At 35.2% G+C, this 17,980-nt stretch overlaps 1 protein-coding gene across 1 annotated transcript in view; it reads left to right on the top strand.

Moving 5' to 3' along the window:
* The window catches only part of LOC115212177 (vascular endothelial growth factor receptor 2-like), a 296,084-nt gene that overhangs the window by 175,303 nt on the left and 102,801 nt on the right, over positions 1-17,980 (top strand). Inside the window, exon 3 of the mRNA XM_029781015.2 lies at positions 14,145-14,429. Coding sequence (XP_029636875.1) covers positions 14,145-14,429 — 285 coding nt within the window. The remainder of the gene's footprint in view (positions 1-14,144; positions 14,430-17,980) is intronic.

Below are 17,980 nucleotides of genomic sequence, written 5' to 3'. Positions count from 1 at the left end.
CCTGGAATAGTGGAGGGTATGGAAGAACCAAACAGATCAATGGAGTTGAAGGCATGGCAGTGGTGTGTGACATGCCAGAAGACAGGATGAATTAACACCATGACAGGGTCTGTTTATCTGGCAACTATGCTTCACCAATGGTAGTCATCTCATTTGAGATCAGCACACAGTGTGTAACAACAGTTCAGTGTATATTTACATCAGCTGCTTTAAAGCAAGGACTGTTTATTTATGGGCAGAACAGTCCTGCAGTATTACTGTAGGAATAATATTACTAGCATAAGTCAGATAAACAGTGTACATTGGCTTAACAAAACATCAAAAATTAACTTTGGTATGGTAAATCTGAAAATGGGGTGTAATACATAATGGAACATGACGATCTGTGCACATATATCTTGTTTCTTTGAGGCAACTGTGCATTGCACACACAGCACATCATTTTGATGCATTCTTCTTTCTTTCAGTTGGTGGGATTGAAATGAGGAAATGTCTTCATCCCCTATGATTTGGTGCAGGAAAAATTATTTATGTGGTGAAAAATCCAAACTTTTATTATTTCTTTCACAAGCTACTCATGGTGTGTTAGTCCATCTTCCACACTGCCAAGCAGTTGCCATATCAAAAACAAATGTACTAGTTTTGTGTCCACCACATATAAGAAAAGTTTCTTATACCATTTCACAAATTTGCATGCTGGTTTTGTGTGCTGATGCCAGCTGATCAAAATGGTCAGCGTTGCCTGCTACATGATTGTATGCCAACACCACAGTTGGTTTCATTACTGGATTTCCAGCCCCATCTCATTTGCAGTATTGGACATGCCAGCAGAATGAATGGTGAATAGCAAACAAACATTTTTGTTGCCTCTCTACATCAGTGCTATAATGCCACTATCATTGGAGTGGCACAGTTTCACCTTTGCTAAGTTTTGCATTGTGGAGTTTGGGAAGCATGTTTTTTTTCTGAAGGTGCACACTGTCCCACAGACATTTGTTTTCCTTGCCTGCAGCTAAAGAAAGAGATTGGGACTGAAAAACCTGTTGTCCATATAAATGTTGTATCCTATATCTAACAACTCATCATGAAGTGACAAGACAACATATTTAGATGCTGGAATGTCTGCTTTATCTTCTCCAGTGTATATTTTATAGTTCCAAGTATAGCTGCAGGCTGCACCAGATGACTGACAAATCTTATAAACTCTTATCATGAAGTGGGCAAGCTTGCTAGGATCATACTGTTTGGATTTCAGCCACTCCTTGAATTTCCACGGATTTTGTCAGTGAAAATATCCTGTGTGGGTATATAAACTATTCTGAAATTCTTTGTCATTTCTTCAACAATAGGAAGAATTTTGTGAAGCTTGTCCGCATTGTTGTTGCTAGAGTTGAAATGAAGTTTTTTTATTTTCTGCTGTGCTAAAAACCAGCCACAGGGCATCAGCTCTACAAAGGAAGGCATTGCATTTATGGGACCCCTGCTCCAACATGAAATGAGTGTCATTTTCTACACAATACCCATGAGGATGAATAATGGAAGGAAAGTTTTGAATTTGTCACCTATAGTTGGAAACCATTCAGTGTCATATTTTCCAAGGTTAGATAAACATATGGAACTCTGTTATTGTATAAGATTAATATAAGAATAATATAACATGAGGATGGAAAATACAAAGCACTATCATTTGCAAAATGCAATTTGGACTTACCTAGACACAAAATTGACATTATATTAGCCTCACATAGCACAATAAATGATTATAATGAAAAACTATGGATACAATTGGATAGGAATGATTATTTCAATATAACAATGGGATTGAGCAACTTGTTGCAAGTCACCAATCTTGTTGGTATCTATGTACTTCTTCTGATTGAATCTTGGATTCCTAGCCTAGTGGGAGGGAGGGTTATATAAGGATGATGCCTTATTCCTAATAGAAAATTGTAGCAAAGTGGAATTGGAAAGATGTAAGAAGGAACTGTTCAAATTATTCAAAACATTAGGGCTATCTATAACAATTGAAAATGACCATAGAGTAATGAATTTCTTAGATGTAGTGATTAACCTAAACACAGAAATGTTTGAATCTTTTCACAAACCAAACGAAATTTAAAATAATGTCAGTAAAAACTAAAATCATTCACATTCAGTACTAAAATGTATAGCAAAAAGTGTATCAGATAGAATTTTAGGACTATCTGCAAATGAAACAATATTTAATGCACATGCTGAGCACCGCAACATAATACTAATTAGAGCGGAATATATAAAGACAAAATTAAATAGTCACCTAATAATAGACTAATGAATAGATATAAAAATGGATATAGAGTTAAAAGGAAAAATTATGTGGATAAGCATATAAGAAGTAGGGTAAAAAGTACAGAGGTAAAAAAACAGTGGCAAGATAAATGTCGAAAAAGAATAGATGAAAATACTCATAATGACAGAGAGAAGAAAATAACAGTTAAGAATAAAATCACCAAATTTAATCTGAATAGAAAAGGCTATAGCCGAAACTTGAATGGTTACACTAAATCCAATAATACATCAGATAAAGATGGCATATTATGGTTTAATCTAGTACTTGGATTACAAGTCAAATCCAAAATTGCTCATGAATTTTTTGGTGCATGCATTGCTGTGTGGTAAGAAGTTTGCTTCCTGACCACATTGGCTTCAGGTTCAGTCCCACTGTGTGGCACTTTAGGTAAGTGTCTTGTACTATAGCTTCAGGCTGACCAAAGCCTTGTGAGGGGATTTGGTAGATGGAAACTGAAAGAAGCCTATAAAATATATATGTTTGTGTGTGTGTGTGCGTGCATCTTTGTATCTGCATCTGTTCCCCACTGCCACTTGACAAATGGTATTGGTGTGTTTACGTCCCCATAATTTAATGGTTTAGCAAAGAAATTGATAGAATAAGTACCAGGCTTTAAAGGAAATGATGAGGGTCATTTCATTCAACCAAAGGAAAAAAAATTCAAGGTGGTGCCCCAGTCTGGCCATAGTTTAAGGATTGAAATGGTTTAAAGAGATTAGATAGGCATTTTCTTAGATCTAGTAGATATTATAAGATCTTTAACTGGCATAGGGTGAAATTGTCATATGTGACATCCCACAACCTTGACTACTATATGCACAGACTAAACAATAAAAAGCCAAATAAGTTAAAATCTGAAAGCAGAACTCAAAATAGTTCAGATCCAGTGGATGGGATAGAAGATCATTGTGAAGGCCAAGTTAATAACTGTTCTGAAAATCCTAATATAAATGGCAACATTGGAACAGATGGGAGAAAGGACTAAGGAAATTGAACAGAAACAAATGGAGATGGAGTTACAGATAAATACTTAGGAACAATCGAGACAGAAAAGACAATAACAACTACACCAATATGCACAATGTAAAATGAAATAGGAATATGAATTAAGTCAGAGAAAGACAAATTACAAAAAATGAAATGAAAAAGTGCAACTTCAGAAACAAAAATGCATGTCCTCTGGAGAATTACTGTTTGAGAAAGAACATATATAAATGTATAGTGGAAACAAAGACACATACATACATACATATATAGGTGCAACAAATGCCACCTTCAAAATCTACTTTAGAAACTGTTGCATCATTTTCTAATGGGTGCAAAAGTTAATGCACCTCACTCATGGACATTGTGTGGAAACTGGAAAGGAAATAGATAGGTTATGTAGCTATATGGTTGGTATTGCAGAATGCTAAACCATATGATGCACAGTCTACAATATGCAACTTATACCTGAAGGAAACTCAAGAAATAATTTTATGTAAGGGAAAATTAATTAATAAGTATTCTGAGGTTATACTTATGTGTAACCATAAACTAAAAAGTTTTTTTATAGGGTTTGAAAAAATAATGTAAGAAATTTTTTAAAATTCCAAATTAAATTATTTACATCAAAATGTTCATTAAAATAAATGGGTTACAGGGGATGACAGGTTAGAATTGTTGTTTGCATGCCTGTTAAAAGAATTGTTATAAATTGTATGTCATTTGTTGTCCTGCAAATAGATGACTCGTAATAACAAGTTAACATTGTTTTTTGCAAAGTCATTATAAAATTTATATAAATTGTATATGGAAAAGAATTGTAATAATTACTATAAGTCAACTATAATCATCTAAGTAGATGACCCGAAATAATGCAAGTGTATCAAAACGATTATATAAAGTAACATATGTAGTAGATGTTAAAGAATGAGAATAATTTGTGTCAGTCAATTATAATCAAATAGGCAAATGGCTAGTAATAATGAGCTAACAAATGATTATAAAAATTTGTGTATGTCGATTATAATCCTCTGTTAATTGCAATAATATAAAAGACCCAATGTTAATCAAATAATGTTAATATAATGTTTCATGGAAAGTTAAAATCCTGGAAATTGATTTAATATCCTCAGAAAGAAGGTTAAATGTATTCTCTCAAAATGAAATTTGTAATATGTATAGCAGTGATTGTTACAAGTTAGTATACCCAGCGAATTATTTAGAGAATTAATTGTAATAATTTGGGGGAAGATTAAAGTGATATAATAGTGATAATAGCTACACAGTGGCATATAAATCAGAGATGGTCATAGAGTATAAAATATAAATTATAGAAAATATATATGTAGAATGTGGTAAAATATATGGTGTTCATAAGGACATAGATAATTCAATTCTGCTTAGGTTGACTATGCCTTTCATCCTTTCAGGGTCAATAAATTAGTTACCAGTTGCATACTGGGGTTGATCTAATCAACTGGCCTCCTCCCGCAAAATTTCGGGCCTTATGTCCAGAGTAGAAAAGAATATTTCATTATATCATAAATATAATGTAAGGTGAGCATTTAGATCATCAAATCAAAATTGTCATTTGAATGTGAATTTAAATGGTCACAAAAAATATGAAAACACTGATAAAATTGTGTGACAAGAATAATCTAGAGAAGAATTTAGGTTTTTGCCATAAAATGCAGCTAAAATAAGCTAGTATATTTTTTAGTTGTGGTTTTGTTTTAGTAGTAGATTTACATTGGTAGTAAAGAATCTAACATTTAGAGAATGGAAGACAGGACATTGATTAGTGGTGGGAAAATAGAAGTATGTACAAAATATTAGTGTATATGTAGATCTGTAAGTTTGTAAGTGTGAGATAAAGATATAAAACTGGGTAGAAAACAAAGGTAGCAAATGAGAAAATACATATAAAATATGGGAAAGAAAGTAAGTTTGTAATTTAGTAACTGGGATTTTTATAGGGCCTGAAAGCCTAAAAATAATATATAATTCAAAAGAGATGTCTAGGGTTGTAAAAAGATAGCATAGAAATCAAAACAGTCCCTTGTAAATTTATTTTATTTTAACCCATTGACACAGTTTCTCTTCTGTATGGTAAAAACCAGCTTCAGTTTTATTTCATTTTTATCTTATTGCAATGTTATTACCACCCGTAATTTTATTTTATTATAACTATCATTTAAATAGGTTTAGTTCTATTATTTTTATTACTGTCAGTTTCATTAAGGTTGCCGTTTTTCTGTTACTGTTGTTGGTACTGTTATTGTGATATTACTTTCATATTTGTTTTTATGTTACTACAACAATATGTGTCACCTTAAATCTAATGAACTGTTTGGTGGAGAATTATAGACATGGTAATCTGAGGAAATTCAAAAAATCCAACTGTACTTGATTTCATTCCACCTGAGGAAGCATCCACTCACAACTGATGTTGAAAAATATCTAATTATGTAATAATTCTAAAGAGTTATCTTATTTAATGATGTATTAATGTAAACACAGCAACTTAAAGCTGCTGTCCAGTGCAGAAACAAATGTTGTGATTTGTTATTAAAGTCTGGTAATTTCCATTCTTGTGTTATATTAGTCTTATATGTGTGTGTATGTGTGTACATATATATATATATATATATATATAATATATATATATATATATATATATATATATATATATATATATATATATACACACACCATATTTTTAGGGGGACAGTGATTATCTAAAGGACTGGAGGAACTGTTTTTTTGATCTAGGTTTAGTTGAGAGAGTGATGTCCCACGTGAGGATGTATTCAGTTGAATGTCTATACCCAGCACGTTGTAGGGAACAGATAATGAGAAGATCCAGTAGGACATGATTTCTACAAAAGATTTTAGGATGGATGTGGGTTGGAGGAGAAGTTCATGTAGTGGAGGTTTCCTCTAGGTTTAGGATATGGATAGAAGGTTTGGTTTTGTAAGCCCAGGGTAACATCTAAGAAATTAGCCATTTTGACATTGTTACAGAAAGAGATGCTGAGCCCAACGTTTTTAAAGAAGCTTCTTAATCTTTTTTTAGTTTGTTCCATTATCCAGTTACTAGAATCTTGGATAATGAACAAAGTGTCATCTCTGTATAGACCACCAGAGATGTTGGGAAATTGTTCATGGAGACCATTAAGTAGGTAGAGTCCAACAAGCTCAGTAACTTGGGCAGATGTCTCTTTGGGGACCCAGGATTTCCTATCAAAAGATATATTTCAGTGGGCTGCTAGTATAATGTCGATATCTCCATGAGATAGATTGGAATATTCCTTGGCAAAAATTGGAACCTTATTAAGAAGAAAAGGAGAAATGCTGGGGTAGTATTGATCAATGTTGACTTGTATAAATTTAAGGGAGTGCTTAGGGCATAGATACTTGAACCACTGGATAGCTTCAGTGGTTTTGGTCCAGAGTTTTAGTGAGGAAGTGATGTGCAGTTGGGGTGTTATTCAATCAAGTTTTAAGGTGGCGAGCTGGCAGAATTGTTAGCACGCCAGGCGAAATGCTTAGCAGTATTTCATGTGCCATTAGATTCTGAGTCCAAATTCTGCCAAGGTTGACTTTGCCTTTCATTCTTTCAGGGTCAATTAAATAAGTACCATTTATGCACTGGGGTCAATGTAATCGACTTAATCCCTTTCTCTGTCCTTGTTTGTTCCCTCTATGTTTAGCCCCCTGTGGGCAATAAAGAAATAATTATTCAGTTGAGTATAATCTTACTAATCTTACTTATATCAGAACTGGAGGGGCAGATGAGGTGGACGGGAGGATTTGCTACAAAGTTTTCTTTGTGAGCCTTCAAGCTGATATGGGGTGGGTGAGTTGTGAAAGGTTCAGTTCTGTCCTCTAGTCCAAGTTTGAAGATGAGATCTCTATTTTTGTGGTTGATTTCTTTTAATGCTGAGTCAGGTACAATTCTGTAGTCCTTGTGTAGTTCTTTGGACAAATACAGAGAAGTAATACTCAAACAACTACACAAGGATTACAGAATGCAAATAATTACAACCTCACCCTGCTCTTATCTCCTCATAACTCTCATATATTCTTTTCCCACTCATTCGCCTTCACTACCACTACATATTAAACCAACAATATCTTATCTCCCCTTTTAATTCCTTAATCGTCAATTACAATTTTCTATCGGATTTTTTACTTACTACCTAAAATAGTCTTCTCTCCTTATATTTGTACTCCCTCCTACACCTTCACCATACATACTTCATTCAATTTTTCATATTTTCTTGTACCAATTTACGCCTTTTGACCATAAAACCACTAGCCATGCCTCACCCTTCTTGGCTTTATTCATACATACCTTTTTTGGTCCCCCATGACCAAAAATATTTCCCCACCCTCTCCTGCACACTTCTCTTCAAATACCAATCCCACTTCTGAATTCTGTGATTAAGCTACAACTACTATATTATCTACTGCCAACCCATCCAATAACCTCCTTTCTCTCGTTCCCCTATATTTTATTTTATTTATTCTTTTTCGCACACTCAGCAACCATGGTTGCATACTGAAGAATATAAAAAGAACTTTTTTTTCAACTCATTGATCTTTGATACAAGAAAAAATCCACAACTATCTCAATAAGCCACTATTGTTCCTGAAAGTTGTTTTTTTACATTCACTATAGAGTACTCAAAGCTAACTTTCTTCCAACACCTCGATCCCTGGATCTTGCAAATATATATATATATATATATATATATACACACACACACACACACACACACACCACACACATATATATATATATATATATACACACACACATACACACACACATATATATATACACACAAACACACACACACACACATATATGTACACACACACACACACATGTATGTGTATATGTATGTTTTTATTTAACTGATCTGTGTATATGAATGCATTTATGTATATATGTGTGTCTGTATGCATATATGTAGTGAAAGGTGTAGTAGCTGTGACCCTATGATGTGATATCTTCTATTGATGTGTTTATATTATTGCCTCTATACCTCCCATTGATATCAAGATCAATAAAGACATGATTGATTTGTTCAATGACTCCCTCACTTTACAAAGACAGAATAGTTTTGGAAATCATTGTTTCCATCTCCATGTTGTTGCTCTCCGCCATTATTTCAGGATTTTACCATTTCCTGTTTAACAGACTAAATATTTGATGCTAAATGAGACACTTAGTTTATACACTCAACAACGACTACTACTACTACAATGCATATAGATTTAGCTTACAAACAGCAACAACTACAACAGTAACAGTAGATTAACTGCATACACAAACATGTGAACATACTCACACACACACACACCACACATTTTACATTCAGTATGCATATACAGCTACCACAATAATTACTACATCATAGATTTAATTTGCACTCACACACAATCACAAACAAATGATATATTTTATGCACACACACACACAAAACTATTACAACTATAATAGCTACAAGTAGATTTAGTTTGCACATACACACGCAACATAAATTATACATTTAACAAATACACATACAACAACAGCTACTACACAGATTTAGTTTACACACATACAAAACACAACACAAATGACAGATTTATTTCATACATACACACACACATACACATGTTACATTTAGCTCACATACACACACTCACACAAATATTACATTTAGTTCATACACATGCACACAGATGTTACATTTAGCTCTCACACACACATATACTTATACACAAATATTACATTTAGCTTCATATATGTACATATTTATGCATACACACATACGCACACAAATGTTACATTTAGCTCACATACATTTAAAAGATTTATTTTACACACAACAAAACAAATATATAGTTTATATATTCACACACATAGACACACATACCCATGCACACATTTTATCAACAATATGAATATTATCAAGTTAACACAATTATGAATAATTTTGATGCTTGTGGTGGTGGCAGCGTCGGTGGTGGTAGTGAATGCTGGAGGCAGTAGGATTTTGTTGGTGAATGCAGCATGAGTGGTATATATATATATATATATAATTAGATAAAGAAAGGTATGGCAGATCTATGAGGTTACCCTGGGTTTTATGTCCATAAAGTGGTTAGCTTTTCAGTTTCTTCAGAACTTAATTGCATTTGGGTCTGAAGAAACACCATAAAGCCAAGTGCTTTATGGACATGAAACCAGGGTAACCTCATAGACCAGCCATAACTATCTTTATCTAATTACTCTACTGCTCTATAACTTAAGAGTGTGCTTCTCATTTGGATTTATGAGTTACTGACAATATATATGCATACATGCCAGTGGTACATAAAAAGCACCCAGCACACTCTGTTAAGTGGTTGGCATTAAGAAAGGTATCCAGCCATAGAAACCATACCATAAGAGATAATTGGAGTCTGAACATCTCCCAGCTGGCCAGCTCCATGTCAAACTGTCCAACCCATGCCAGCACGGAAAGCAGACATTAAACGATGATGATGATGATATACCACCCTTGATATATATATATATATATAAAGAAACTGCGAAAAGTTGTCATATCTATGCGTTTATGTGTGTGTTTCTGTTTGTCTCCCACCAATTTGACAACTGGTGTTGGTGTGTTTACATCCCTATAACTTAGCAGTTTAACTAAAGACACTGATATGACAAGTACCTGGCTTTAAAAGAATAATAAAGTACTGGAATTGATTCTTTCAACTAAAATTTTTTCAAGGCAATGCCCCAGCATGGCCACAGTATAATGACTAAAACAAGTAAAAGATAACAGATGAAATGTGTGTGTGTATGTGAAAGCACATGGCCTAGTGGTTAGAGCAGCGGATTCGTGGTCGAGGGATCGCGGGTTCGAATCTCAGACCAGGCGATGTGTGTGTTTATGAGCAAAACACCTAAGCTCCACACAGCTCCGGCAGAAGGTAATGGCGAACTTCTGCTGACTCTTTCACCACAACTTTCTCTCACTCTTTCCTCCTGCATCTTGCAGCTCACCTGCGACGGACCAGCATCCCATCCAGGTGGGGAACCTATATGCCAAGGAAACCGGGAAACTGGCCATATGAGCCAGGCATGACTCGAGGAGGAACAAACAAAACATATATATAAGATTAGGATAGATAGGATGATAATCTTGGTATTACTTTGGGAAGCACTCACACAGGTGGCAGCTGTTTGTAAATTGCAAAAGGAGAATGTCCTTGTGGAAACTAATTATTTAATGTACTGTTTTTGTAAATGGTTCCAATGAAACCCCTCCCTGGACTGATATGAGATATACATTATGCAGCATGCATTGACTTGACCATACATGTCTATAGACATACTATATGAATAGTCAGCAAGGAGTTGTTGTAACAATTGTCGACCTGAAATAGAAATATTATTGTTTGTGTGTGTGTGTCTGAAGGCAAAATGCAAAGGTTATATGGTAAGGATATAATAATTGTGACAATGATGAAGAAATATATTTAGAGGAGGAACTTCTGATACATTATTTCAGGATATTGAAATTTTTATAAGAAGTAAGAGTGAATCCTACCCTGTTATTTACCCATCTACCTTCAGCTAACAAGGGTGGCTTCTAACTGGTTGCTCAAAATATCAGAAGTAGCAACCACATATCTTTCAAAATCACACCCTACCATCTTAAATTAGTAAAGACACATTAAACAATACAGTCCTAGGTATACTATGTTTTGCTAATAATGTGAGGTGGTCATGATAGGGATATTCTCTTGATTAGTGCTAGGGTTAAACAGGAACGACAAGAACAGTCAATTATATTTTTTGCCATGGTTTTGTTGAATCAATACTAGACCAGCCCTTCACCACCATTACCGCCACAACAACAATATTGGTATCAATGCTTTAGAGTCAAAAATTTGTGCAAATAATTTAACTTGCTGTGGGAATATTTATTGTATAACTCTTACAAAAACAGGTTTCCTTCCATCCACTATTATACAATTATTTATTGATTATCTGTTTAATTGTGTCATTATGTAGACACAATGTCTGTTAAGGTTAAGGTGCTTGACTAACTATCTAAGTTTAAACATTACCACTCCCACAATTCTCTTATGTACCCTAACTAGATATGCCACTTCGTGTTCAGTATTGTTTCATTCCTCAAAGTCAGGTTCCATTCTTATTTCATGGTTGAAGGGTTTACAGGAAATGCATATGGTGGAGCAATTAATTATTTTAAGGGTGTGTTTGAAATTGGATACAGCTATAAATAACAACATATATTGGATTAAAATAAAAACAACCTTAGATTGAAATAAAAGGTCAAAGGGGCTACTTGCAGGCTTGAAACCACGTCTTCTGTACCCATGACAGTTGTGCTAACCATTATAATAAAGTAGTCTTTAGCTTCTCTGCCAAAGGTTACCTTAGATAAGAAACTTTAGTTTCACAAATGAGAAACCCAAGTCTGTTTACATCATGAAAATGTAGATGCTTCAAGAAGATCTGAAATGTATTGTTTTAAAGGTTAAGTTTTGAAATAGATATAGTTACAAATAATAACTTCTGCAAGTGTCTTCTACTACAGCCCTTGGCTGTTTAAAACCTTGTGAGTGAATTTGGTAGGCAGAAACTGAAACAGCACTTTGTACCTAGTAGACAGAAATAAACACTGTGTACCAGTCATTAAATTAATAGCATTTAATAAAAAATACCTTTTTTGGACACACAAGAGGTACTAGACGATAAAAATAAAGACCTATATCTGGTATGTACGAAGGGGTACTGAAAAGTTTCTGGCTTTAAGGGTATCTCGAAAGGCCCAACCTTCCTAGTTCTTTTACAGGGCTTAGAAAAACTGAAGGACAGCTGCAATAAGTGTGTGAATCTGAGATGGGAATATGTTAAATAAGATCACAATTAACTGATCCGCCTGTATTTTCTTTTACTCAAAGCCAAGAATTTTTTAGCACCCCTTCATATACCTTCTTAACCCCCTTCCACATGGTCTCAATGTATACAGAATTTAGCGAAAAACAATGAAAACTTTGAAAAGAATAATTCAGCAGTTTTGTAGTTTTGGTTAATCAATCGATCAACTGATAGATTGATTAAACATGCAAACCCCAATGAGCAATAGATGCATTGTGCTAAACTATTTGAAACATGTAAGCAACATGAATCATTGATAATGCATCTCCATTCTTTGTTTTTTCTATGTGTATATATGTAAGTATATTTGTATGCATGTACATATGTGTGTATGTTTGTGTGTACTCTTGTCATGATATCATATGATGGTTGTAAATGAATAGCACCTTCATACAAGCAAAGTTGTTCATCTCCAGTCTTCCATCAAAATCATGTGTGCTTGAAAACAGGTGAGGTTTGGCAACAGGAAGGGGCTTTGGATGTAGAAAATCTGTTTCAGTGAGTTCCATCTGAGTCATGGTAAAGTAGATGTTAAAATGATGATCATGATAATATTGGATTAAAGGAAAACTTTGGAAATGGGTAAAAGTTTGACAGTTACCTGTGGTACACGAACCCATGTCGCTTCTGTAGTCTTTGATCTTTTCCTATCTAAAAGCTTTTAAAGACAGTATATCACATGTTATCATGTATAACTATATCCAATTCAAGACTTACCCTTAAAATGATTTATTTCACATCTTATCCAAGCTTCTATGATGTAAATGAATGCTAGAACAAATAAACCATCCCACTCATTAACAATCATAAACATGGTTGTAAACTTGCAGCATCAAAAATCCTACATCCAAAGTGATTCTATGACTGCTGCTAAATAGAGAATCACAATTCAGTTCTTTGCCTGATGATTGTTGTTGTTTATATTTTTATTGCTTTATTTAAGGGGTCAATGCTGTATGCATAGCAGATGCAGGTCTTTAAAAACCTGTTAGATCAATGTAGTTAGTGTTGGTCAACAGCTGCAGACAAACATTGGTAAGAATGCCATTCCAGAAGATGGAACTCTGGGGAAGAATAACTGCATAGAGTTGTTAGCAGGCAGCCAATGGTGGATGGATAATATAGAAGACAGAAGAATGAGAGGTGACTGAGTGAAAGGTACCTGAATACCACCAAGAATTTTGTTGACACAGCACTTTTGAAATGTTTGATTGATAGGGATTGGCCCACTGACATATTGTGTCCTCTCTATAGCTTTTTTTTTTACCACCACTATAGTGGCTTCTGCTCATTAAAGCTAACTGGTCTTGTACCTCCTATAGTCAAGTACCTTTCACTCTCTCACCTTTCATCCTTCTGTCACCTATATTGTCCACACCCACTCACCCTCCATGCCCATACTAACAACTCTGTACAGTCCCTCTTCCCCAATGTACTGATCTTTTGGATTTGCCTTCCTGACAATGATTTTTCTGTGTATGTTAATTCACATGGTGACCCAATCCTTGTGTGGGAAATCTGGTAGATGGAAGACAACTGTGTGGGAGCCTGACAAAGGGATCCTTCTTTGTTCTTTTAGTTATCACTTTCTAATGTTTTGATGAAAAGGGAAGGGGTACACTGGATTTCATAATGAAGTTCAGAAACTAATATGGATTTGTCATGGTTGGAACATCACAGGACAAAAATCTGCTAAAACAAGGCAGACCTGGGGATGAAGCAACAACAATATTCAGAATGTACATTTAAATACATGCACCTACATTGTATTCATTTTCCTTGTATACAACAACAGAATGATGTTTTGAAATCATTGATAAAGTTATTAAAGTCTCCACTTGTTTACCATTCTTCTTGTCTCTTTTACAGAAAAGCCGCACTGCTCCATACCACCAATGCCATTAATGGTCAATGTATTAACCCACTTTAACTGTTCAGTCAATTATGCTGGACTGAATGCCCCACATCTGGAATGGTACCATGGACCAGATATAATGGACACAGACAGCAATATAACCAGTTCCACAGTGTCATCAACACTGACCATTTCTGCAACCAGAGACAAAAATGGACATATCTTCACCTGTTATGCCAAATATGAAGAACAAACCTTCACTACATATTGTCAAACCATTCCACCCCTCAGTATTTACTGTAAGTATTCTCTATTCACTGGTCCTTGGGTACCTTAAGCTTTGGGTGGCTGTCCTAACATAGTAGTAGATCTGGTCTCTCAATCTGCTAGAAATAACAGCTAAATCTCCTCCACACAACAGTATACTGTTTTAAAGATGAAGATTGATATTATAAAAATGAAATTGCACTTGCGATCAAGACTGCATGATCACAGAACTCATTTGATCATTGGTCTACTGAGTTAGGGTTGACCTAGGGCTAAACAACAGCAAAACAACCACACTGATCTTTGGCTGTTGTTCAGTAGAGTTTCTTCTGTTGTAAATATTCAGAGTAGGTCTTTGTTTCCTTCCTCGCATAGAACTAGAGTAACAACTACTACCACATCAACCACTACTACAAACATCACTACCATTTTACTATCACTAGAACCTGACCACCCCTATCACCACTACAACCACTATTGCTACCACAACAACCACCACTACCTCCACAACCAAAATCACTATCACCAGTGTCACCATCACTACCCCCAACACCAGTACATCACTACCTCACCACCACCATCTATCATTTATTGCTACTGAAGGCTGTTGTTTGGAACATAACTTGAGCAAAAAAGGTTCTGAAATAAAATCAATAATGAGAAAAAAAAAGAGGTTTAAGTTTAAATTTGGACATTTCTAAAGTGAGATATTTTGTATAATAAAAGCAGTGGTGGGGTGCCAGTTTGTACCTAAAGGGTTAATCTAACACAGTCTGCTGAACAGAAAAATATTGCTGTAATCGGATACTTAATATAAACCAGGGAGGGAGCAGGAGGGATATGGTTCTTGTTTTAAATATAGGAGATAGAAATTGCAGTTTTAAATATATTGAAACATAAAATAAAATATTGGTTGTAGGCATTTCTTTGTATGAGAAGAACTTTACTGAATATTCATGGAACTGTGTTATATATTCTAAAACCAAGTGTGTGTGTGTGTGTAGAGGTATAGTAGAGTGAAGTGGGGTGGAAGTCAATATGATTACTTGTATGTATTTACTGGTATGAGTTGCCAGATTATTTCCTCTTATATCCTACTTTATTGATCTTTGGAAATAAAGCCACAAAAAAAATTAATAATAATAATAATAATACAAATCTGGATTCTTCTTTTTTCCATTCTCTATTTATAAATTTTGACGGATTTGACAAAAGTAGAATTAGAAAAAAGATGTTTTAAATGAATGCACTTTCCTCAATGGTCAGGAATGGCTTCATTTTATGTGATATTGTTTTAATGTTGTGGCTGGCATGTATGTGTATACACACAAACACACACACACACATATATACATTTATTGATATATATGCATACACACAAACACGTACTTATATATATATATATATATATATATATATATATATATATATATATATATATACATGCATACAATATGTGCATATATTAGTTGTCCAGTAAGTTTTTAAAAGTCAGAAATATACTGGTACTTGTATATTAAGTAATAGGGTAGGTATATTATTTATACAATTTAGACTCATAGCTTTCCATTCATGTTACCAAATGGTTTCATGTTGAAGAACCTATTAAGTGTAGAAAATTAAATCAACAATCATCAGGCAAAACTGAAAAGACAGCTTGATCTCTTTATTGCCTGGCTTGGAGAAATATAGTATTTGTGGCATTGTTTTACAATTAGATGCCCTTCTTGATTCTCACTGTTACCTGTTTCTCATGTAAGTGATCTCTTATTCCACACAGATAATTTGTTGGCAGGAAAAACTGACAACACTGCTATCTGTACTGTACCAGTAGACACAGGTGTAAACAACCATGCATGTACATGCAATGGTCTTCTTCCTGTTTTTGTCTACGAAATCTATTCACAAGATTTAAGTCTATAGTACAAAACACTTGCACAAATTGTCACCCAATGAAGTGAACCATAAACCACATGGTTTAAAACCAAATTTCTTAGTGGTAAAAAGTTTGCTTCCCACCCACATGGTTCAGGGTTTAGTCTCACTGTGTGGTACCTTGGACTAATGTCTTCTATTATACCCTCTGGCTGACCAAAGACTTGTGAGTGGATTTGGTAGATGGAAACTGAAAGAAGCCCATCTTGTATCTATCTATGTATGTATATATCTATGTGTTGATGTTTGTCCCCCACCACTCCTTGACAACTGGTGTTGATGTGTTTATATCCCTGTAACTTAAAGGTTCAGCAATTAGATCTATAGAATAAGTACCAGGCATAAAAAGAAAATAAGTGCTGGGGTTATTTGGTTCAACTAAAATTCTTTAAAGCAGTGCCCCAGCATGGCCGCAGTCTCATGACTAAAACAAGTAAAAAATAAAAGGAAAAGATATATATAAATATCATATATATATATATATATATATATATCATCATCATCATCATGTTGTCATCATCATTTAACGTCTGCTTTCCATGCTGGATGGTTTGACTGAGGGCTGGCAAGCCAGACGGCTGCTCCAAGCTCCAATCCGATCTGACAATGTTTCTACAGCTAAATGCCCTTCCTAATGCCAACCACTCCAAGAATGTAGTAGGTGCTTTTTACGTGCCACCGGCACAGGAGCCAGTCAGGCGGCACTGGCAACGACTACACTCAAATTGTGCTTTTTACATGTCACTAGTATGGGAGCCAGTCAGGCAGCACTGGCAACAATCATGCTCAAATGATGCTTTTTATGTGCCACTGGCATGGGACCAGTCAGGTGGCACTGGCATCGACCATGCTTGAATGGTACTTTTTTACATGTCACCGGCACAGGTGCCAATCAGGTGGTACTGTCATCAGCCATGACAACGACTTCATTTGCCTCAACAGATCTTCTCAAGCACAGTTTATTGCCCAATGATTGAAGGGTACTCTTAAATGGGCTGGTTATACACCACTGGCATAGGCCATGGTTACGGTCTCACTTGACTTGCCAGGTCTTCTCAAGCACAGCATATCTCCAAAGGTCTCGGTCACTTGTCATCGCTTTGGTAAGGTCCAACTTTTAAAAGGTTGTGCTTCACCCCTTCATCCCAGGTCTTCCTGAGTCTACCTCTCCCACAGGTTTCCTCTACTGCTAGGATGTCACCCTTTTTCACACAGCTGTCCTCATAACCATACACAGCACATAACCAGTGTAGTCATCTCTGTTACACATCCCATCTGATGTTTCTTATATCCAACTTTTCTCTCAAGGTACTTACACTCTGTCGAGTATGCACACTGACATTACACATCCAGCAGAGCATACTAGCTTCATTCCTTGCAAGTTTACACATGTCCTCCACAGTCATGGCCCATGTTTCACTGCCATGTAGCATGACTGTTCACACACATGCATCATACAGTCTACCTTTTACTCTAAGTGAGAGGCCTTTGCCACCAGCAGAGGTAGGATCTCTCTAAACTTTTCCCAGACTATTCTTATTCTAGCACCTATACTCTCAGAGCATCCGTCTCCACTACTGACTTGATCACCTAGGTAAGGGAAGCTATCACCTACTTCTAGTTTTTCCCCCTGGAATGTGACAGAAGC

The sequence above is a fragment of the Octopus sinensis genome, linkage group LG5 (genome assembly GCF_006345805.1).
Source record: "Octopus sinensis linkage group LG5, ASM634580v1, whole genome shotgun sequence".
Taxonomy (NCBI): Eukaryota; Metazoa; Mollusca; class Cephalopoda; order Octopoda; family Octopodidae; genus Octopus; species Octopus sinensis.
The sequence above is the reverse complement of the archived record's forward strand: the minus strand, read 5'-3'. Positions and strand labels throughout refer to the sequence as shown.